Here is a 17476-nt window from a genome sequence, read left to right as displayed (position 1 = left end):
ATTGTTATTACTTCATTGGAATATCGACGAATTTTATATTAATTCATAATATTGATGATACTATGAAGAATAAATTTCATTGGAAAATCAGTTTCAAGTTTGAAGTGGAATATCATTAATCGTTCAACCATTTGGCAGCGAACAAAATTTTTCTTCAAACCTGCTTTGAATTTTGACATTGTTTTGACAACACAATATAATTTTATTCGATAAAATTTTGACGCTTACATAATATTCTTCGAATATGAAATACCCAAATTTTAGACATTGTAAAAAATTTAATAAATTGTTGCAATACAGTCCTTATGCATCTTAGCTTCTGTATTTATACTTTTTGCTATGTAAAATAAAAGTACCATTTTATCTCGTTCTCTATTAAACATGTAAAAAGATATTATTTCGATGATGACATGAAATTGTTCTTTTGATTGATTCCTATTGTCTCACGTTACAACCTGGAACGCTGAGTAATCTCATTAAATCTCAACAAAGTCATTGTACATGATATAGATATAGCTATTTATGACGAATATTGCATATTTCCACGGATGAAAATACAGAAATATATTTTTCCGAAATCGAATTCTCCCCGTGATAAAGAATATCATCACAAAATTGGCAAGTACCGTTCGTCAGTCGATTTTACGTTTTTTCACTCCTGCATTACTTTCGTTCGCATAATGAGTGGATTCCATAGGTCACACACATTCTAATAAATATTCATCGATACTACAACTTTTTCGCCAGAAATTTTACATTTTGCACAGAGGTCCATCATATTTCCATATACTTCATTGTTACAGAATGATTATTCTACTAAAATATGTGAATTTGGAATTTTCAAACATCGAGGTAGTAGCTTCGCAATTAGTATGTAGAATTTATCAAACGAAAAATTATTTGCAAATTGCTCCGATGTGATTTGACGTGTTTTATAAAATATTAGGAGAAGATAATACATATCGTATAATTAATTATGATATGACATATATAAGTATATAAATAGACTTAAATAATCTCATATTATAAAAATTATAATTCAATTATATGTATATATATACGCATACATATGTTCCCTTCATAGCAAAAGAATAAAATGTTTTCTGTTTTCATCAAATTACCATGGTAATCAAGCGAGCTCGATTATCGTGCGCAATTTATTCACTTACGCTTCTACACAGGTGCATCAGTATTTGTTTATGGCGTGTACGCCCGTGCAATTGACACATCAAATACATCCGTATGTCGTGTTCAGTAGGTGGAACCGTCGCCGGATATGACCGACACGTTGACATTTGCAAAATCATAGACGGTAATTAATTGTCAGTCCATCAGGCGAAACGAAAACGAGTCACCTGAACGTTTTGGTACATCAGATCCGTGAGAGAATGTTATGTTTGTCAAGCCCGACATGAACATGGCACCAGACGAGGTGAAATAACGATCGTCAAGAAGACAAAACATTTTAAACGAGCAGCCACGTTTTGCCGTAGCCACGGACGAAAAGAAAATATAATTAATTCATACAGCGTTCAACGGAGGGAAAGTTTGGAACTAAATAATTGCGATTGATAATTCGGCTTCTGTCTTTTCGCTCGCTATAATTCTTACGATGCCAGCATTCTCCCTTATTCTCGAATCCTTCGATTATAATAAATTTATAATAAATTAAAACTCATAAATATCACATTGAAATCTTTATTAACGGCAATAAAATTTTAGATAAAGTGATATTTATGAATATTTCATTCTCATCGGTATAATTTTTTTATTTTTGATATCGTATTTAAACTATCAATTTATTCGCAATAAATTTTGGAATTTTAATCGGCGAGTCGGATATCAAAGTACGGAGAGAAATTATTTTTATAATCATCACTATTTAGCCGTAGATTATTATTTTGATCTACACACCGCCCATCACTGACTTATGTAAAATATCGTAAACAAGAAGACAGTAGAAATAATTTCTCTCGCTTCGTCATCACAGACATATATGGCCAATGCGTCACGATGTTATGATATGGCAAGAATTTTTGCAGCACCTCGTAGCACACATTGGATCCATCGTGCGACAGAAAAAAAAAGGACACGAAGAGACTCTGCACCCCTGCCCCTGTTTGCTCCACGCAGAACCAACTTACTCTTGCAAACGCTTGAACCTATGCAGACAACGTTTTTCTGGCGTTCGCGCGTTCCTAGAGTTCGTTTATCCTGTTCTTTTTTCTACGCAAAAAGATAAATCAAACGAAAAAACGGAGTGAAAAAAGAGTGGAATAAAAAGGACAGGCGAACGCATAACAGAGCAGCAAAAACGCGTGAACGTGAGAGAAACGTAATTCGAAGGAATTAAAACTGTCGAAGCGTCCAAGTTCTCCCTATCAGATGAACGAGCCGATCTTTTCTCATATCACAGCAGTGTCTCTTACAGCGAACAACCTAATTACAAGTTTACCTTTTTTCTGTTTTCTGTTCGCTTCTTATGTTACGGACCAACCATGGTTTCTGGTTTCTCTGTGCAGTCCTTCAAGGTAATTCGCCGCCAGCTTTTTCTCTAGTTTTTCTTCTTCCATTTCTTCTATCTCTTTCGCACTATCTTCACTTTCTTTCATTCACATATATTACATGTACATACGTTTATATATATATATCTGTATATTTCATTCATTACACTACAATATATTATATCGCTGTACATGTGTCATATTCGCAGACATAATCAAACAACCTTCTTTCTATCTCTTCTTTCATTTTCACTGTTCTATTTCATTCTGTCTGCTCTTTCTTCATACCCTGTTCTACTATTTCATGCGCTTCCTACTAGCGAGTCGCAACATTTTTTCGCTCACCCTCGATCTATTCCATTTAGTGCATCCGCTTGCGTATGTGTACACTAAAACATCACGCCTCGCGATCGAGCGTGATTCATCGTCCGAGACAAAGAAATGGTTCCGTGGAATATCCTGATTCTATTGAAATTATTTTATCTCCCTATTTTTTAATATGACAACTTTGAACGAGAGATAAGGAAGGTTAGGTAAATAATAGATACCGTGGAATTAAAGATCTTTTTCCTATGAAAAACATGCATTTATGTACCTCCTTAAAATACCAAAATTACAATTGCGAATATATGGCTGTAATTTTTTGATACAATTTAATTCAGTTTGAACGATAATTTGTGATTTATAATTTTGTAGAGTTAAGGTAATAAATGGTAGAAGACGATATCTGTAGCGACTTTATTCAGTAACAAATTTCTTCTTAAGGCAAAAATATTCTAGCATAGATTTTTTTATGATGAAATAGGACAGTAAAGCTTCGATAAGAGAAATATATTTGCATAGTATAAGTAAAATATAGCTTTATTAATAATAATTAAGGTATTTTCTCAGAGCTATTACAGAAGACATTGATTATATTCTTGCATATTATTTTGATTTTTTTATCTTCTACCAAAGATATTGCAAATTTTTCATCACTTTTTTTATTACAAAATACCCATTACGATATCTCGTATACTTACAATTAGTAAACATTTTTTCACTATCTCTGAGATATTTATATAAATTTTTTTCTCCTATGAAAACATCTCCTTAGAAATTCAACAAGCCGGCCATATTTCTAGTGTGAACCACAAGTTTGCCATAGTTTGAAGTTGTTATATTAGTAAAATTCCATCATTCACTCGTTAAAACTTCCTTTTTATATCTCTCGTGATTAACATATCTAAGTCTCCAACTTAGACACAGAATTGCAGAATAAAAGACAACAGGATTCACCATGCCCATTATAGAACAGGTCAAACTCGACCAAACTTTATCGTATCTTTCCTATTCCCATCAATAGAGAAAGAATCATTTCTACATCTCGACGACGAACGTTCCATTAAAGGTGCTACAAATGGACATACGCGCCACGCCACAAAATACACAGAGAATCGATACGTTGGTCCTGTCTGATTTTTTTTTTTTTTTTTAATGAAGTTCAGTATCATCACGCGACTCTTTAGCAGATAGCAAACGAGCCAAGAGGGATGGTCGAACGTCAAAGGACGAAAAGAATGGAATCGAATCGGACAGGACCCCTATGTGGTCGATCGTATCGATTTCCAGGCGCGTACGCGAAACACGGGCTACGCACGAGCGTGTGCTTATTTTGCATTTCATAGTCAGTGTTTTTATGCAAGCCATTGCCTGTCTTTTTCGCTTTCCGCAGCGCCACCATCGGCCTCGTTCTACACAATACACGGTGTGTCGTTCTTTTTTGCTCGCCACGCCCGCTAGAATCGCGCTTTTTTCGCTCCCTTTTTTTCCGCGTCGCCAGCGCCGATGCGATTTTTCCGGTCGCGTTTCTTTTTTCCTCCCTGGCCGCGTTCACCGTGCAAATCGGACCGTTCATAGTGTATTTCCCTTTTTTTTTCCTTCTTCTTTTGATTTACTTCGTTCTCTTATTTATTCGTTTGTCAATGGATCGTACTCTTGCATCAGTCAGTCCAGTTTCTTTGACTCGAATGATCCTTTTTGCTATCTCTTTTCTTTTTTTTTTTTTTTAATTTGAGAAGTCGTTTGTTTTTTTCGTACAATGAGGAGTAAAAGTAAATTCGCTGAGTAAAAGATCGTATTGTGTGCAGATTCTAATTAAGTTTGTTTGTGTATACACAATTTAGGGAAAGGAGGATACTATATTTGTATTTTAAATGTCAAATTTTCGTTTTCGCTTGATATCGGTAATTGCATTCTCCCGTGCGTTAGTATTCCAATTTAATTTTCATTTGAGTTTACTTATTTAACATTTCTATTAAAAGATACTCGAAGAATACTTTCAAAGAAATAATTTCTGTTCAAAAATTCACATGTCGACGATCGATCATAGGGATATCCGGTATATCGAAAACTCGCGAAAGAAATATTCGCGGAAGAAAAAGTCTGTCGTGACGGAAGCAATTGGAGAGTGTACGGCATAGGTCACGAGCCACGAGAAACTTCTCGCGGGAACTTTCGTCTCGTTTCGATCGCCTAGCGAAACTAGTTCGCAGACCGGAAGGACTCTGCCATTCGCTGGAATTGCTCTCGGTTTCCCGCGGTCGTGCATCATTCGTTTCGGTAAAGAGTATCGCACGGCGGGCGTTGAAACGTGGAAAATCGTGGAAGCGAGTCGCGTGCACGTCCTCTATGCACCCCATGCACCGTTGCACACAAGCCTGCCTGATCCCTATCGCTCGAATCCGCTTCCGGAGCAATGTTTTCTCTTTCTTTTCGTCCCTTCACGCTTGTCCCTCTCGCATGATCGTTCTGCACGAGTTGTATGGTAGAATGCTTGCCATATTCGACGTTTGAAAAACAACCGTCGTTTACACCGATGTGTTGAAGTCAATGTATGGATGGTTCGTGTCTTACGTATAATATGTCTTGAAGCGAACGAAAATTTCCGGAAGCGTATGAATGGTCAAATGTTCGCGTGCAAGATGATGTTGTCCGAGGAATATTGAAGTCTAATAATGTTTGAAGATATTTGCGTTTTGACTTTTATTCTTACATTGAAGATGAAAAGAGGGATTCAGTTTTGGAAGAAGTGAAACATAGAACACGAGCGAACAAATGTTTGCGAATGTTTGAAGATGTAAAACATCTGCGATAAATGTTTATTCATTCATTGGTTTAATACGTTTCCGGAAGATTTCGTAGAAATAAAAAATTTCGAGTGGAGGAACAGACGTCGAATAGTATAAAGCTGCTTTGCAGATACATTCGAGCGTGCTTTTTCTCGTTAATATTCGCTAACGCGACGGCTAATCCACCATGGCAAAAAGGAGAGCGGTTAATGCGGCCGTAAATGCGTAACGATGGCTTGTGGATTTTTATGGAACAGTTTTGCTCGATTTATTCGTTGTTTCGTGCTTGTTCCGATGCATGACTGCCCGCTGCTCTGTGCTGGTGCACACGTACGTACATACAATACATGCACACGATTGATGTTTTTGGCGAACTAGAGAACACAAAGTTGAGATTGTTACCTCGTCGGTGGATGAAGGAGGTCCACCTGTTATCTGCATCTTGCAAACTACTTTTAATGCAAAAAATCGTCAATTAATAAGTTATTTAATTACGTTTAGGATGAAGTCGAAGTGTTAGATTTGTTAAAGTATTTATATTGAAGCAGATAGAGCTGACGCTCTAATGAGTGTGTGTGTGTGAGTGTTTTTTTTTTTAATGTATAAAAGGAATATCTATTCTAAATTATATAAGAATTCCTTGCAGCTTTCACTTCGTTGTAACTTTATAAAAATGAAAGAATGTTTCGTTTATAAAAGCACAGAGCTTTATCGGACATCTAGTAACTTTTCATTTATGTCGTCGTGGATATTTAGAAACAAGAAGAAGAACAGTGAAAAGGCAATAAATTTGATAAAATTGTATATCGAATGTACAGACGAAGTCCATATTACGCAATTCAAGCGTGTTACAGTTACATGTGACAAATACATTGAATGGTCTGACACGCGACTGCAACATCCTTCGATAACCAACAGACGCGGATACACGTGATCCTACAGTCAATAAATTTCCATTTTTCTCTTCGTATTCGATATTGAATGAAAAGCTACCACTGATAGTGATTGTCTTCATCGATAGATATTGATATAACAAATAAAAGATATCGTTGACATATGATAAGATTTGTTGTTTTGAAACAATTTTATGCGCAAAATAAAAAAGAAGACATTAATTGAAATCTGGTTACCTTAGAGGAAGGAATAGGATAAGTAGGATAAAAATTTGTGAGTGCGCTTGCAAATACGATTTACAAGTACGATTTGTAAGTATTCATTCATTTAAATAATTTTTCCTCTTTGCAGGATAAAGCAAAATTTATCTATGAAAATGCTTACGATTAATTATTCATGATTGGATTGAAATAATTATGAGTAGAAATTGTTCTCAGCAACTTTATTATATTTTTCTGGACTTTTCTATATCGTTCTTAAAACATCATAATTTAGGTAAATCTAAGATTGTATTACCCTTTTTCAAATTGCCGTACTAGGTAATTAGCACCTGGTAAATTAATATTCTTTTACTCAATATTCATTGTTATTCCTTGTTACAATTTTGTAAACGTGTTTTATCTGCGATTAATCTGAAGTATAACGAGATGCATTGAAACGATATATCTCATAAAATGAAATAAAGCAAAGAAACAGAAAATTAATCAAAAGATCTCCACTCAAAAGTAATTCAAAAAAGTAATTGCAGCCATTTGAATGAAAATAAAGCTTACAATTAGTGGACGAATACTTACAGATATGGATACTTTCTCCTCTTACAATAAATTCTGGTAAACCTAGAAATTAATTAAGCCGTAAGAAGAAAAATAGCACTTTATTTATCTTGAAACTAATCCATTCGTAATCTAAATTAATTTTAACGCACGTATAGTTAAACAAATCGTTAAACAGAATAAAACTAGCGCAACCATCGTCGATAACACTCGATATTTCTCCAGGAAATCGTTGTAAGTAGTAGTAAAGCTTCGAATTTATCAATTTCAACAAAGGTAGGGAGTTTTCCCTCACGCGATAAACGCGCCAGGAAATGAAATGTAACGCGTTCACGGTTCGAATCTAGGGGAAAAGAGATCGTCGTGAATATCGCCCTAAAATAGAGACAACGTTGCACAAACAAGACTCATAAATTTCAAGCTTCTTCAAGGAGAGAAAAGTACTTCATCAGGTGTAAATGCGGCCGTATTTCTTTTCGTAAAAATCTCACGCGGTCGGTGCTCTTTCGGAGAAAAGAAGACGAAAGTCGACGAGATACTATCTTGCCCGTGAAACATTTCAATATCGCGAGAATTCACGCGACACTGATGAAGCGTTATTTTTCACGAATTAAAATACAAATAGCTATGCGCGTGGTAACTGTAAGATAAGTTCAACGATAAAACATAACGTTTTTGCGCCAGTCGAGTGAAAGTGTTGTCTTTTTGTTTCGCTGTTTTGATGCATAGAAAACTGTGAAAACATATTTCGCATTTATTGACAGTCTGTAGCATGAATAATGTCCTTACATATCCGATGAATGATACAGTTGATAACATATTTGATTTAACTGAAAAAAGAAACGAGATAAAAGTATCGACTCCTTAGATAAAATGTGGATGATTTCATAAAAAGTAATTTTCTTTCTATTGAAACAGATTATTTTTTTCATGGAAAGATTATTATGTGGTAGTTACATTACTTTCATTTCCCCCGTTTTGCAGAAGTGAGTTTTATATCGATTAAGGTCATCGATAATTTTTTACACTAAATTGTGTATTGTTTGATGTCACAGATAACATGTGATGCTAGATTTATTTCAGAAGATATTTAATTGCAGTAATGTGTATGCATTCTGCTACTAAATTAATTACGGATTAATTAAAATTCCGATTTTCAATATTCAGTTTCAATATGATTACTCGTGAGAAATCAATATTATAATGAATAACAGTAATGGATTATTGTATCTGATTATTCTGATAAAAAGAGGACATTGAAACATTTATTTGATTTATGATTTGGAAAATTTTTTATAGTTACTGTAGTAAAAATACTAATTATACAGATTTTTGGTAAATATATATTAAACAATTATTTAAAAGCTCCATCCAAGTAGTAGATAAAATCATTCAACGAAGTATTTCTTGTTGATCTATTAACAAAATTACAACACAAATAAATGAAAATAAAATGAACAATAAATACAAGAGATAAAAGACAATTAAAATATAATATCTATGTAATTCCTAAATTAAACCAAATAAAGGATACATAAAATAAATAAATTTATAGAATACAAATAAACTTAACATATAGCATAAAAACTATAATATGATACTCAGACAATTAATTGCTTCATTAAAAAAAAGAAAGAAAGCAGGCAATAATATCTCGCGATTCGTCCTGTATATCGAGCAAAGTGAAGAATCCCAATAACCGTATACGAAACATGGAGAGCTTCATTTAAAAGTTGTCCCGCGGCAATGGAAATTAATTCTGCAACGAATAGACCGATAAAACAACCGGTCGACGATCGTGTGTTGAAATTCACTATCCGCCAAATATTTCGCTGTTTGGACACGGTCCACGTTTACAATTAACAAGTGGAGTTCCGTATTTTCTGTTCTCGTTTACGTTTTACCTAACAGGTTTCACTGAATGGCAAAAGAAACACGAAAGAAAGTTGGCAAAAGAAAGACAAGTGTTCGGTGTTCTGTAATTCATACAATGAAAACGAAATTTGATCTAAAATAAATTCTACTTAGTTTTGTTGATAAAAAACGACTTTAATTTTAATTTAGCTTAATTAAGATAAAATAAAAGAAATTTGTAGAAAGAAAATGAATATTTTCATTAAAGTAAAAAGAAATTGGTAAAATCTGCAAACATATTATTCCATCGAGTTCGATATATCAATATACATAGGCGTTTCTATGTAGTACGACAAAGCGCGTATCTTTGAACGATGCAATCTGGACTCAAGCTGACAACGTCAAAGGTGAATCTAAGTACGTTGTCCGGTCAATGTACGCGACGAGCGTGTATTAAATGAAGCAAAGCTAAACAAAAGAGCGCATGCACACACGCTAGACGGGAAAAGGAAGAAACGGGGCACGGAGGAAAATCGTTCGCGGCAGAAGATAGAGAAGCGTTTTCAACGTGACGAAGCGGCAGGCTTTATTGCTTGCCGCGAAAAAGGGTAGCTTAAAAGCCTCGGGGAAAAAATCTCATTTCGATGCAGCCGTTCATTCTGCGGCCGTTAGCCGCTTCCTCGATACACCGAAAAAAAGTTCGTAGAAAAAAAAGGGAAGTATTTGGTAATCGTGCCGGACCCCGTGTATTCCCCACTTTATTCTTCTCTCTTTCTCTCTTTTACTCTCTGCAAAGACGGATTTCCGTTCGATATGTTAATGATGAAAGAAAACAATTTGTCGGCTGAATTTTCTACTGAAAAGCTATTCATTCCGTATATCTCGTCGCTTTAATTGAAACGTTTTTGTAGCGAGAATTGAGGAAATTGAAAAGACTTTATCGGATTCTGTGTTGCAAGATACTAAATACTTGGAGATTATTTTACGAATTGATTGGTATGTCAAGCGTGAGGAATACATGGGTCTATGTTTACGCGGATAGAATGTAAATTTTGCTTTCGAAAGATTGAAGAAATTTTAATTCGTATGCACATTAGAAATTCTGAAGACATATTCTATGCATCATAATCGAAAACAAAAACAAACTGCAACTCCACCTATACTTCGACCGTAGCTTCTTTTCTTTGAAGATATTATAAGCGTCGAAAACATTAAAGAGAAACGGTAAAACGAATAGAAGAAGTTTCAGGTGCCAAGAAGTATATAAAATATTAATGAAGTGCAAATTTTATAGAATATAAAAAAGAAAAGATAAATATTACTGGAAGATGAAGGAAGAGTGAGATTTTAGAAACATTGCTTCATGATTCTAGTTTAGAACGAGTGTGTTAGATAGCGATGATGAGAATGTTGACAATTGGCCATTTTGTTCGATATTACTTTTTTGGTGATTTGGAAACAGCGCTCGAATGAATTATTAGCTATTGCCTGAAAAATGCACCGTGGTTCCTTGCAAGGAAGATTTGCTGGTGAAGGGAAACCTTTTAACACAAACCAGCCATAAATAAGAGAATAAGTTTCGATCTGGCGATCGGTATAGTTCTGCTTCGCTGAAAGAGACTTTTCTCACATTATTCTCTTCCCTTTCTTTTTTACTCACGCGCTTTGTACATTGCCTTCTACTATCTACCTACATATGATCGCAATTTTGACAACCTTTTTCTGTCTAAGAGATAACACTTAATTGTCAACTACAAGTTACTTTTTTTTCTGTAAAACATATAACCCGTTTTTATATAATAAATATTATAGTTTATGGTAGATCCGAACTGTAGCAGCAATTATGACGCTTTAAACTACATTCCCCTTGTCGAATAATAATTTCAATATAATTTCCTATATTCCATTTTGTGTATATACGTACTGTGCAAGATTACCTGCAACGTTGCAAGTCGAGCTTGTCGATACTAATAAAACAGAGATATAATTTTGGGTATGAAAACTTTGCTAAACAAAAAAACACACTATCAATCTTCAAATTTTTAAAATTTCTAGATTAGTTTTGAATTTACTTATATCTATATTAATTAGTTCTTCTTTTTCCTAGAGCAGTTTTAACAAAAATGACAGTGGTCGAATCATATAATACATAAAAACAAAATTCTAGCTCTGTTTAAAAAAGATTACAAAGAAAAGTGACTTGCAACAGGGCCAATTTTACACTCACGGTACCAATACCTTATATGCAGAATATTTGATTAAGGAACGATCCAACACAACATCCAAGTGCCCTTAGGATCTCGAATCTGTTGCTGCTTGCAACGCGAATAGAAAGGGTTAAAAATCGAGTTTCAATCTGAAGAAATGATACGAATAATATGACTTGTTGAGTGAATGAAATCTTCCTTGTAAATCGCCAGTGTCTAGCGAGAATACGCACTGCACGTTGCACTGCTAGCTACTGACTGTTAGCTCCCTTTGAATGTCGCATGTTGCCAAGGACGAGAGCACCGGTACACTGATGTGTTTGGTCGACGAATCGCGGAGATCGTACGTCGACACAGTCATGAATAGAGAAGCATAGCCCTCGTGACATTCACAGAACGGCATTAGCCACGATATATCATGAGACATGAATCAGTGCATTCGATATCATGAACGCTGTTGCCATTCATACCTTTTTGAATCATCTCATCACGCCTGATCTATCGCTAAATATAGACTACGTAAGACTATTATCATAAAGTACGTTAGATAATTCATAACTTAATTTTATTACTTTACAAGATATAAAAAAAAAAAAAAAGAAAAGAGAAAAGAAGAAAGAAAGAATCAACAATTCAGCGAAGATTTATATATATCGTTTCGAGATCACATTCGTGACGTTTTCGATGAAAGAAGTGCGATCGATCTATATACGAATAACACGAAATGTCGGGACGAGAAAATGTCGGTCGATCGACGCACCATCTTCTTGCAACTGAATGCTTGCAACCATTTTCTCGTGAATTTATTTCTCGTGCACTCGTCGGTTTCCGGTTTTCGACACTGTGTCGAAATGGCGTTGAAAAGACGCAAAGATCGAGAAAAGGAAAACTCAATCATGACGCGATTTCATCGAGTTAAAACGTTTTTCCGGTCCCCGAGAGGCCGATTCCGCATCTGAGATTCGTTTTCCGGCTACGGGTTGCTCGTTTTAAATCCATGCCGGATATTATACGTCCGAACGAATCTCTATCTACGCATGAGTACGTGTAACGCGAAAAATTTTTCGAGAGTAACGATGTTATCGAGAAGATTGATCGTCACTCGGCCGATCTCGTCCGCGGGGTTACGATGTGATCTTCGAGAGTAATCATATTTTTATGTAGTATACAACTGTTTACAGGATTTTTCGTCGGGTTGACAAACCTCCGACCGCAACAGTTAATATAAAATATGATAGAACAGTTACAGACTGAGAAGACATCTTACGCCGATCGAACAAATAGCGTTTAATCTGATTCAGTTTCTAGGGTTTCTTGCAGAGATTAAATGTTTAACGAGAGTGTATTTAAGGCCATTTGGCCACTGTTGATCAAACGTTGTTTTTTGTTTTTTGACAATCTTGAACACGGGATTTAGGAATTGAGATGAGTTTTGGTTCCTTTCCTTTTTTAATACTTTATTTTTTGTAATTTGTACTGAACGAAGTGTAAGGGGTTACATCGATGAGTTCTCGAAGAACACGAATGAAGAAAGTTATTTTTCCAGATATTAAATACAAGATTTTTTTCATTAATGAAATACAATTATCTATAGAGAAAAATGATTCATAAATGAAATAATAACAAAAATTTGTATGTGTATTTAGCAACTAAAATATTAAAAAAGCATTTGAATTTCCTATATAGTCGGTAGAGGTGGTATGGTAACTTTAATGGATTTTTGCGAAATAGATTATTTGTGTTATTTTTACTATTTTAATTCTCATAACTTCACAATTATTATATTTTACTGATTACAAGAAGGAACATTTTTAATACGTATATTGTTAGCAACTTTCTAAAATTTTTTTATTTATAGTTCTAGAATTATTTGTGCTTTTCTCCTTTTGGAACAATTTTTCATATATCTATTTCTCTTCCAATAGAAATTGATTTTACCCCTTGCGTGACTAGGCCGTGAATGTCACGACTTGATATAGTTCGCGAACGACACGTTCACACTCAAAAAGAAAAAAAAAATCTGAAAATAGTAAACGAATTTAATAAAGAAAAAAATTTCCATGTTGGATTGTGCGTTCCCTGAATTACGACATATCAAACGTAGTTCAATTTACAAATATCTTGTCATCGAACGTTACGTACCTAATTCTAAACTTAGTGTCTTTTTTCAATTTCTTAAGTAAAAAATTATCATTAACTTTTTATCAGTATTTCTCTCCATTCTAGTATGAACTACATTCAGTTAATTTGTCGAACAAATTAAACAAATATTCTTTAGACAATTTAAATAAATGTTTGCTCGCGCAATATTATTTTTCAATTCAGTTCCAAATGAAATATTATTTCCATATTCGAAATTATTCCATTTACCACTGTTTTAATTCCCAACACGATATAAACAAGGTCTGATCACAACATTCGACGGATCCCAAACAATACAAGAAACTGCCATATAATTTCTATATTTCCATTGTCTTCTTTCTTTTTTTTTTTTTTTTTTTGTTTCTTTTTTTATTTCAATTTATCTGAACCACTTAAGCGTATCTTTGTTCACGCCTCGCTTAATTTACGACAACGCCATATCTCTTCCACCGACTGTACGTTGCAGAACGCGACAGAATCGTGGCCGTGAGTAATCGTCGTTCGATAAGCGGTTTCGCGCGCGCGCGTTATTCGAAACGACGCGGGAGAAAAAATTTTCAGCTGGACGTCCAGTTTCTGTAATTTTCGTGCGACGACGATATTAGCGCCGTGTCGTTGCTACTACTAAGCACAAGGCGAGTAATCTATTTAATCGTGCTGGTTATTATCGCGATAACGATTTTCATCGGCACGATTACCGGCAGCCGAGCGTTTAATTGCACGCCGATATTAAATTACTATCGGCCATGTGTCCGATCTCTATTACACCAACATTAACGCGCGGTGTTCTCCTGTAGCGAAGCAAGACAAAAGAAACGGGAGCAATTACACTGTAACCCCTGTCGTTCGCTATCATTCTATAATCGTTTCTTTTCCTTTTTTAGTTTCATTTTCTCCCTTTTTCCTTTCTTTTCGTTCGCGTTGCGAACACGCTCGAAACCGACACAACGAACGATTCGATTAAAATTTCAATTATTCGCCGGACATCGCTGATAATTCAACGACCCTCTCCTTTGAGAGACGAGGGGTCGATCGATTTTGATCAGATCTACAATAGCTCGCGAAAGTATTCGAGCACCTGGTGACCTGGTAACCATGGTAATGGTCATGCAGTTCGATGATTTTTTATAATTTTGAATATTTGATTCTAGTTCTTTTTTTTTTGCAAAATAAGAGAATATTTGGAAAATTTAATGAAAGCACTTTCGTTTACTCAAACATGTTTACTTAAATCTACTTCAAATTTCGTAATTTCGTTATTCAAATCGTTTTTTCGAAAATTTCAATCTGAAGAAGCTCAAGAACTTTTGCAAGCCATTGTACGTCTTTCCTAATTTGTTTATTCGGTTTCTTCTTTCCTAATTCGACTTAATTGATAGTCTGTATGTTTGTTAATAAAATTTTACTTCCTTCTTTGTTTTGTTTCTAACGCGTTCAAGCCGGCGTGTGAATGTGACATGAGTTAATTGTGCCCCAATTTTAATCCAGATTTCGTTCTTTGTTCGAATTCTTCTGTTTACGTGCGAAAATATTTAGTTATATCTAACTGAAGTTGTCGATGGTCTACAAGGTACAGTATTTTTTACAGATTACGAATGAACGAAACTTAAAGTTTTAGAAGCTGTTAGAACTGCAAGATACTTGAAGCGATACAGAATGTTTAGTTCGCGTCTGCTTATCAAATTTCAATTATAAGATTGTATTGAGTTTCTAATGCAATTTTGATAGTGTGTTTCAAGTCTTAATCAGACTTACGCCGCTTCCTAACTTAGAAACACCCTAGAACTAAAAATACGTGAACAATGTTCAACTCGCGGTTGAACCACGCCAGATTGAACGCGTTAACGTTCACAGATCTCTGTCCAAATAAAATGGACACAACGTATATATAGCCACTATCGCTGTTCGAAGGAAGAAACACAAGGTAGATTAGTATTTCCTTTCCAGACCAACTGGAAAATGCGGAAATTCCCATTTACTCTCACTCGACTCAATGAAAAAAGAAAAGAGTGAAAAGAAAAAGTTTTAAATAGCTGATTCGAATTTTCTCTATCAATTGTGTACATGTGTTTATTACTCTTATATTGACTCAATGATGTTATTCTGTGGTGCTTTGCATGTCTCTATTGGACTCTGCATGTCATATAGGGCATCGTAAGTACTTATTAAATGAACTCATCAACGACTACCGAATACACACGACACCCGCAAAATAACTCTTTGTTTCAAAATAAAAAAATATATATATACTTGGAACGCGTACAAACTGCGTTGCGACAAGTTGAATGAGCGATTCTAGATCGTTATACATATATATACGTATATATTAACTCTGGTCGTGTATACCGAAAGCTTCTGTTGGTTTTTCTAAAGAAAACGTGGAGAAGGTAGCGAGTGCTTGTAAGAACAGTCGGATGGAAAATCGAGCAACCTCAAGACATCTCCCTGTGTTCCCACTATTGCCTGTTATATTGAGAATCCAGGCTCTTACAGACCGAATTATTACGGTTCAGACTGTTCCAAGCTTTCAGGTGTAAAATCTACTGTATTTTCGAAAACGTTCCGCCAACCTCGGTAATATACTACATATACTACATCACAGGGTTGGTGCAACGTTAGACACTTCTCCAAGACAATTTCGTGGATTTCCACCTGCAAATCTTGAATAATCTGAACTGCTGTTTTGTTCAAGGCAGATTTATTATGCGATTTCTAATAGTTGAAAGTTGTTTTAAATTTATGGATATAAAAGACAAATCGAATAATAGATTTTAATCATTGTTACTGATCGACGAAAGTAGTTGATTTTCTGAAAACCGACTGTACTTACTGCAATTGAACTTTTTGAATTTATTTTTCAAGTAGAACAACTACGATCAAAGCGTAATCGCCTACGAGAGAAATGAGGATAGGATGTTTCGTTCTGCTCGAAGGTATACTTAATTTATACCTTTGAGTAATTGACTGGAATAATTTAGGTTAAGTTGCTTAATTTAATTTTTTTCTCTATATCTAAACAATAGAGTCTTATTCATAATTTTTATTGCATAAGATATAGAATAAAAAAATTAAATGTACAAAAATGAAGTAACCTAACTTATTCTGATTATCTATGAATTAATAGTATCTATTAATTAATTATTAGTTAGAAATTAATATAATATTATGACAAATATATGGCACTATGATGAGCTAAAACGATTAGAAAGATATAAACAATTGAAAATTTATTGGCTTGTTTGAATGTTAATTTTTAACGCTTTGGAACATTGAAACGAATGGAACTCGGTTTCATTGAATTTAGCTCTGTGCGACTAGTATGAAAAGCTGCCTACAGATATCAAAATCGAAGCACAAAAAATAACAAAGGAAACTGGCTTTCAAACATTTCTCGATTTTCATGGCTGTTAATTAAATGAAGCAAATGAGCGAAACATTCCAGGAAGATTTCCGCTCCTTTATTCGAATTAATTCACTTTGTAATTAGATCAAACTTGTAATTAAAATCTTCTCGTGTATGACTTAAAGTCACCGCTGAATGTATTTGTACACTTATACAAAATTTTTAGATATTCGTTAGTTATTCTTTTCTAAACTGAAAATTGATATCTTTTTGGCTCAATTGATGAAATAACCTAAATTACTAAATATAAAAATAATATATAATAATTCCAGCAGAACGAACATCCTTTCAACAATTGGTAAAAGTTTTAATTTCGAAGAGCCAATTTCTCAATTTTCCTTGCCCCGATTTGACATTTTTGTTTCAAGTCAAAGGCTCGAGGTTGTTTGTAACAGGTTCTCTAGTTTATTTATCTTTTTGTAGATACCTTAGACGTAGAATCGTATTATTATTAAAATCATGCTGCTCGCCGATGTTGATTTGACGAATTTCCTGTCTGGCCAAGTAAAGTCAGTTGAGCATCTTTTGTTATTCCCCGGGTCCTCTGTCAATATCGTTTGTCCGTTACGCTGTGAATGTTTGATTTGAG

The 17476-nt window shown here is 34.6% G+C and overlaps 1 protein-coding gene across 7 annotated transcripts in view; it reads left to right on the top strand.

Moving 5' to 3' along the window:
- Positions 1-17476, top strand: part of LOC117234373 (fasciclin-1) — a 380981-nt gene that overhangs the window by 337220 nt on the left and 26285 nt on the right. For 4 of the 7 annotated variants that reach the window (XM_033495504.1, XM_033495556.1, XM_033495541.1 and 1 more), the window contains exons 8-9: positions 2523-2531; positions 15633-15638. The exons of 1 other annotated variant lie outside the window; for it this stretch is intronic. In XM_033495504.1, the coding sequence (XP_033351395.1) occupies positions 2523-2531; positions 15633-15638 (15 nt within the window). The remainder of the gene's footprint in view (positions 1-2522; positions 2532-15632; positions 15639-17476) is intronic. 2 more of the 7 variants (XM_033495524.1, XM_033495516.1) reach the window with 2 other exon arrangements.

The sequence above is a fragment of the Bombus vosnesenskii genome, unplaced genomic scaffold, assembly GCF_011952255.1.
Source record: "Bombus vosnesenskii isolate JDL3184/JDL3185 unplaced genomic scaffold, Bvos_JDL3184-5_v1.1 scf7180000013263, whole genome shotgun sequence".
NCBI classification, from domain to species: Eukaryota; Metazoa; Arthropoda; class Insecta; order Hymenoptera; family Apidae; genus Bombus; species Bombus vosnesenskii.
This window is presented reverse-complemented; position numbering and strand designations above follow the sequence as displayed.